An 8,130-nucleotide genomic window follows, 5' to 3' on the forward strand; every position below is an offset into this window, starting at 1 on the left:
AGACATAACAGTATGTTTATGTTTCGTTTTCTATTAGTTTCTGTATACTAACATTGCATTGAGTATGCATACAAAATGTTGCATAAAATACCCACGGGATGTTTTCAAAAGTTGGCAGGTAATTATTCTACAATAATAATCCTGTAAGTAAATAAAAAAATCACTATTGTGATAACTCAAATTTTACAATTTATCACTATAATTATAAATATCACTAACAACTTTATTATCGTTTGGACTTCTGTCAGAATATTCCTATCATCTTGAAACAACCAATTTTAGGTTCAGATGAAATTCAAATAATACACTGGATTTGTTCTGCCTTCTCTGTTATTGTCCACTGTATCCCAATCAGTTCTTAAAGTAATACTGTATAACTATATGTATGAATTATAATCCTGGTATTAATTTTTATCACTGAAGTGTTTCAGTTTTCTCATGCTTCTTCAAAGCTTATATTGCTATTGGCTCTATCTTTTGTTGAGAAGTGAAATTATCAGTTTTGATTGCAAAAACTGATACATTCTTCTTTGTTTTATTATAATAAAAACAAGAATAAAGAAAGAAAGACATTTCTGTACTCAGGTAACAAAAACACTGTCTGTTTCATTAATCAGTCTTTTAAAATTAGATGATAAGCTTTTACAGGTTTTTCATGCTCCTTTTTTTGACACAGAAACAAAATGCTAACTGTGAAACAAATAAAGAAATAACCTTCATTGTATAGAATGTAGTATTATAACATTTTAGTTTATAGTGATATAAAAAGTACTATAGAATGAAGTACTACTGTCAGAGTGATATAAAAAGTACTGTTTTATGAGGTTCTACTGTCATAGTGATATAAAAGGTACTGTAGAATGAGGTTCGACTGTCATAGTGATAAAAAAAGTACTGCAGAATGAGGTTCTACTGTCATAGTGATAAAAAAGTACTGTAGAACGAGGTTCTACTGTCATAGTGATATAAAAAGTACTGTAGAATGAGGTTCTACTGTCATAGTGATATAAAAAGTCTGCAGAATGAGGTTCTACTGTCATAGTGATAAAAAGGTACTGTAGAATGAGGTTCTACTGTCATAGTGATATGAAAAGTACTGCAGAATGAGGTTCTACTGTCATAGTGATAAAAAGTACTGCAGAATGAGGTTCTGCTGTCATAGTGATATAAAAAGTACTGTAGAATGAGGTTCTACTGTCATAATGATATAAAAAGTACTGCAGAATGAGGTTCTACTGTCATAGTGATAAAAAAGGTACTGTTGAATGAAGTTCTACTGTCATAGTGATAATTTTAGGACAGTCCCTAACTTTTGGACGAGGTTCTAATGTTAATCTTTTGATTTCAGGGCATATCCTATTGATAAGTACCCTGGAAAATGTCAACAAGCCCGAGCAATCATGTTGATGATAATGAACAACCTTGACCCCAGAGTAGCTCAGTTCCCTCATGACCTAGTTACCTATGGAGGAAATGGCCAGGTGTTTTCAAACTGGGCACAGGTCAGTTTTATCTTCTGATGCGTAATCCTTTTTTTGTTAGGATATGTGGGTATATTTTACATAGTTAGTCTTTGTCAGGTTATATTGATGTGTTTTACGGCTAGTTTTTTTCAGGATAAGTGGGTATATTTTACATAGTCTTTGTCAGGTTATATTGATGTGTTTTTATGGCTAGTTTTTCTCAGGATTGGTCATCAAATTTCATGCAAGAAGCTATATTAAGTAAGACAACAAATATAACATATGAAAACTTCCTGTGTAAGAATATACATCGTACATATATATATCAAAAATGTTAGGTTATTTGTCAGTCACATTTATCAATTTCTAGTAGATTTAATTCTATGAACAGCTTATGTCCAGGTTCAGTTGTTCTTACACAATGAAGATATAATCATTTTTGAAATAACATCTTCAGTTTTTAAAGTCAGTTGAGAAATATATATATGTGTGTGTGTGTTGTATCATTTCATTACTTAGGACAAGATGGAAAACCTCTATATCGAAGTGGTCACATGACTTGTAGTACTTTCATGGTAATAAATATTAACGCCTTTTTTGTTTATACAATGCTCTTGAGTCCTCATGCTTGTTCTTCAGTTTGTGATGTTCTCATATTAAAAGTTAATACTCTAAATAGACAGACATCTATTTTATAAATATTCGTACAATGCTGTTCAAAGCTTATTATCGAATGAAGAAAAGCTTTTCATGGGGAAAAATAAATTAGAATTATATATTAGTTAATACGCTGCTTCACCACCTAGAAAGAGAAGAATTCAAAGAATATTTGGAAAGATGTCATGTCTGTCTGTCTGTTCCTTCCATTTAAAGATATTTATTTCTGATGAAGATAAGTGGCACATATCTAAAAACTATCAAATTTTGTAATGATGTATGAAATATTATCAGAGAGTCAAGAAATGTATATCATAATCCTCCGAGTGGTTTTTTTAGTCAATAAAAGTTGTAATTAATGTATATGGATACATATATTAAAATAGTCTTTTCCTCTTAATTTGTATATTATGCTCATTTCTCTCTCACATTTTAGTTACCAAAGTTATCAAATTAAATTAAGAGTGAAGTAGATGTATTAAAACAGAAACTATAATTCATAATAAATGTTACATGATGAGGAGTGCTAGTATAACTCAGAACGAAGTAGTGAAATGAATGATTGGTTGGGCAACATATTTATTTTGTATATAACTAATAGTAAATGTTGCATGGCAAGGGGTGGAATTCCCCCAAACCTGTATAATTTGATAACAAATGTTGAAATGAATGATTGGGCTTCATATTTCACGATGTACTATGACTCTGAGCTGGTAGAATAAATTCTTTAGTAATATTTTGTTTCATATGTTGTTTCACATTTAATAATGTTTTGTAATTTTTAAATTCTTTTTCAGTTTTTGTTAGTTATGCATTATCTTTCAATCATGAGAGAAGATCAGACATTGGTTTTGTATTCTGGACATCCATTAGGACTTTTCCCATCATCCCCTAGTAATCCAAGGGTTGTCATCACTAATGGTATGGTCATACCAAATTATTCTTCACGCACCAGCTATGACAGAATGTTTGCCTTGGGAGTTACACTGTGAGTGTGTTTCTTTATTAATATGTCTCTTATGATAGTTAAAAACTGCCAGAGCTTTAGCCTCCTGGGATATGAATATATTTTCATTTTAGTGAATTCAAGTAAATTTTAAAAATTCAGATGCATGTCAATGCATTTGGTTATCATTCAAATGAACAGGATGTAGTCAGCTCCATTTTACAACAATCACTGTCTCAGGCATCATGCTAAAACTATATGTTGTAGTGTTCCCATAAGTAAGTTTTTTTAGATTATATAATCAGTAAAGATTTTACATTGTTTTGTTCTCATAGTTTAATATTTCAATGAATTATAGTAATTTTCGTTTTATTAGAAAGGTATTTTCCAAGACAGTAAAAGTTGGCTATGCAATTTCAGTTTCTGAGTCATGGACATGTGATACCTGTGCATATTTAGTTGACTTGAGAAGAAATCTGTGTAATTAACTTAAACTCTGGCCAAGATTAGCTTTTTTAAATTCAAATCCTGATCGGGATGAGCTTTCTTGAGTTAAAGTCTTAGGCAGTTTGAACTTCCTGAGCTTAGGCCTCCTGGTGAAGACAAAATTTGCTTTTCACTTGTTTGGGAACATCATATCTTGTTATGTCTTTAGTAGGTAGTTGAAGTTCGGAAACATAAGAAGAAAAGTTAACTACCCAATCATAATATATAAGATGACTGCTATGATTTGTGGTACAAGTAGGGTTAACTACCTTTGTGTGTTGTACAGGATGACTGCTATGATTTGTGATACAAGTAGGGTTAACTACATTCATGGTAGCATATAAGATGACTGCTATTATCTGTGGTACAAATAGGGTTAACAACTTGATGGTGATATATGACTACTATGATTTGTGATACAAGTAGGGTTAACAACTTGATGGTGATTTATAAGACGACTGCTATGATTTGTGATACAAGTAGGGTTAACAACTTGATGGTGATTTATAAGATGACTACTATGATTTGTGATACAAGTAGGGTTAACAACTTGATGGTGATATATAACTGCTATGATTTGTGATACAAGTAGGGTTAACAACTTGATGGTGATTTATAAGATGACTGCTATGATTTGTGCGACACTGAAACAACGTATGATTGTGTAGTGGTAACTTAGATTATCCAGTATGAGTGAGCATATTTTGTGCCATTGGATTAGAATTGCAGCTCTGTTGATGTTGGCGAGAAGGAACATACAATGATCAGAGAGCAGAAAGGTTTGGTTGTAGGTAGTTTATAGAGTATTGGCTTCAAAACACTGGTAAGGCCTCGTGGTCCTGAGCTCATATAAGCTTTTTAATCATTGTAAATCATTATATTTATGTTTGAAACGTACAAGAAATTTATTGTAAACCTAGTTGTATCATAAAACTTGTTTTATATTGTTTGAATTATATGTATAATAATTAGGCTTATAACTGGAATTTTTAAATGGCATGCTTATATCAAATACTGTATCCTTCTATCAAATTATTTTATTAAAATATCTTTATAAGTTCCTTTAATACTTCACCATCTAATTTGATATTATGAACAAATGTGTAAATTTTTGTACTTACAATGTAACTGTATGTTATTTTGAATAGTAATTTTTTCTCTTCTTCTTCTCCGATTAGAACAAATCCTGTCAAAAAAAATGTACACTAGATTCCAGGTGTTTATTCTACTGGAACACTTCATGTTCCATTTCAATTTTATCTGTTTTTAACTTATCTGGTTATGTAATTTTCCATGCTGGCTTGTCATAAGATTTGTTAGCTTGTAGTAACAATCAAAAAGATTATTAATTAGATGTTACAATAATGTATGTACAAGTTAAGTGATTCCTGTATCTGTAGATATGGACAAATGACAGCTGGTAGTTTCTGTTACATCGGGCCACAGGGGATTGTTCATGGAACTATGGTAGGTCAGCTGAATACTTTTTTGGAGTGACTTTCTTTAGTTTTTGCTCTTTATTCAAAGTTATTATTATATTAGATTCTAAAAATGTTAGTAGTTGTTGGCGTTTATTCACTACAGTTATTTTGTTCAGAATTCATCCTATCAGTTCTTTTAATAAAGCTACATTATGTTACATCAACTAAATTTATTTGTTGATATTTAAGTTTGATAGGTTTGGACTACTCGAGAGTCCTTTAATATTGTTTATTCTGTTTAGAAGTGACAATCCATTCATTCCTCTGGATATCTAGTGTGTATATTTAGATTCCTTTGGTCCAATTAGAATCCTTACTTGCCAGTATTTTTTATTTGTTTCTGCAAGAGATGAAACTAGTGATGGGCAGAGTAAGATGTGTGTGTTAACGTTTATCATCTCAGTTTACATACTGATATTGTGAAGCTTGTAAATATTGAAATGGAAAGTTGAATTAATTTCTTTCATAAAAAATATGAATTGATTATATTTGTGCTGACAATATACAAAAAATATTACAATAATATTCTAATTTTTTAGATTGGTATTCATAATGCTACATTAACTTTGTAGTTTTTCTATAGAATTTGATAAACAAATTTTTAATGAAAAAATTTAAGACATTACTTAATCAGGATAAGAAAATTACAACTATTTGGCATAAAAAAAAGAACTAAGGCATTATTTAATCAGAAGAACAAAATGCTATCAACTTGGAATAACAAAGAGAAAATGTAGTACTACTTTGAACAACTTTTTAATGTTGAAATGTTAATTTTGAAATAGCTGACTGTTTTGAATGCTGGCCGGAAATATCTTGGGCTTACCGATTTAAGAGGCAAGGTAATAAAAACAAGTGTGTATTCTTGAAAATCTTTATGAGTGATTCTGAACCTTTTGAATTCTTAATGTAAGTTATGGGGAAAGCTAAGAGTTGAATAGTAGAATCAGTGTTTCAGAATGTTTGTGAACATTTTAATTTAATCTCAAGTTTAGGAATTTTATCTCTTTGAATTTTAACATAAGATAAACATTAAGCAGCATTTGAAAGAAAGAAATATAATATTGGCAAAATTTAATACATATCTGTAAAATAAAATACAAATTTAAATATAATAATTTACTCAGTATTTTTTAATACACATCTGTAAAATAAGATACAAATTTCAAAATTTTCTCTGTACAAAAATCTGTGCATACAGTGGAGTAATATTTGAATATCAGTGGTTTAATTTTTAGTTTCTAGATAAAAAAGGTACTGGATCCATGTTGATAGATCGAGTGGAGGATTCTGGACTTGGAAAGATATAAATTTAAATGTTATTCAAGCTACCACATGAGATGGAGTCCAAGGGAATAACGTAGCCAGTTATGTTACTCAAATATTAACTTGACTGTAACAAGGGCAGATTGAATCTTATGGTGTTTCAGCCTTTAAGTAAATAAAAAAATCCTGAACAGATTTCTGATCTGATATATAAATGGATCCAGTAGAAATTAATTCTAATATCTGCAAATACTGCTAAATGATTGATCTCAGAACTAAAGAGATCCAGCAGATAATGGAGATAATGATAAAACAGTTAAGTAAGCACAGTTTGGATACTTATCCTGTAAGTGAAATCTTAAGTATGAAATTCTCAATTTTTTCTTTTAGCATTTAAGTCTCTTCAAAGTGTAAACATACAACAGGGAAATGACATCATTGTTAAGCTATTCAGAGTAATAATGTAAACATTACACTAAATAACCCATAGGTTTGTAAAATAACCACAGAATAACTGTTACGCTACAGGTGTTCTTATCATCAGGTCTTGGTGGAATGAGTGGAGCCCAGGCCAAAGCTGCTATTATTTGTGGATGTATTGGAGTCATAGCTGAGGTATGCATCAACATAGCTTTTATTGTATTTTAAAACAAGTTCATGGAATATCTCTATAGAATGTGCTATCTGTGAGTGTATAGTAGTGCTGGTTGAGGTAGAAATTGGTGTAGTCAACCAGCTTTCATTGTATGAAGGTGATAACTAGTGGTAGATCTAGGGGTTTGAATTAGGGAGGGTTCGCAGCCTGAGATATTCATAGACAATATCTAATGTCTTCTGTTATTACCTACTAGCCTTTTCAAAGTTTTTTGTTAGTGCAAGGAAAATGTTAAGGAGTAAGATGTCAGCAGGGCCAAAGATACCGCAGGAGCACCAAAAGCTTGATAAGAACATGTGCTAGAAAGGTATCTGGGGGCAAGTTCCAAAGAAATTTAAATTTTTGGCTTGAAATGATGCATTGTGGTGAATTTTCAGCATTATCAGTGCTGTCGAAATTGATATACAATTAAGTTAGGCCTAATCGATTATTGATACTTTTAGGTTGCTTCATAATCTAGTCGAGTTGACTCTGAAAAATTCATGTGTATTTATGACAATACTAAAGGCCACTGTTGTGATATTCATTCAGTTTTTTTTCTTTAAAACAATTGCTATTCATTATTGGTAGTGAAATACAAGACATGAATATTAAATTGTAGTGTAACCATAACTTGTATCACTGACCTATTTATAGTACCTATAATGTGATCTATCGTATCACTGACAAACTTATAGTACCTATAATGTGGTCTCTCATATCACTGACCTATTTGTAGTACCTATAATGTGATCTGCTGTATCACTGACCTATTTATAGTACCTATAGTGTGGTCTCTTGTATCACTGACCTATTTATAGTACCTATAATGTGATCTCTTGTATCACTGACCAACTTATAGTACCTATAATGTGGTCTCTTGTATCACTGACCTACTTATAGTACCTATAATGTGATCTATCGTATCACTGACCTACTTATAGTACCTATAATGTGGTCTATCGTATCACTGACCAACTTATAGTACCTATAATATGGTCTATCGTATCACTGACCTACTTATAGTACCTATAATGTGGTCTCTTGTATCACTGACCAACTTATAGTACCTATAATGTGATCTATCATATCACTGACCTACTTATAGTACCTATAATGTGATCTCTTGTATCACTGACCTACTTATAGTACCTATAATGTGATCTCTTGTATCACTGACCAACTTATAATACCTAT

The 8,130-nt window shown here is 31.1% G+C and overlaps 1 protein-coding gene across 1 annotated transcript; it reads left to right on the plus strand.

Moving 5' to 3' along the window:
• Window positions 1-1,336: 1,336 nt before the first annotated feature.
• Window positions 1,337-6,938, plus strand: LOC111084072 (urocanate hydratase-like; the record flags this gene model as incomplete). Its single annotated transcript, XM_022380860.1, has 5 exons — window positions 1,337-1,502; window positions 2,918-3,108; window positions 4,953-5,019; window positions 5,819-5,875; window positions 6,828-6,938. Coding segments are annotated over exons 1-5 (528 nt in total), but the record flags the coding sequence as incomplete, so codon positions are not given.
• Between the last annotated feature and the right edge of the window lie 1,192 nt (window positions 6,939-8,130).

This window comes from Limulus polyphemus, unplaced genomic scaffold, assembly GCF_000517525.1.
Source record: "Limulus polyphemus unplaced genomic scaffold, Limulus_polyphemus-2.1.2 Scaffold13367, whole genome shotgun sequence".
In the NCBI taxonomy this organism is placed as follows: Eukaryota; Metazoa; Arthropoda; class Merostomata; order Xiphosura; family Limulidae; genus Limulus; species Limulus polyphemus.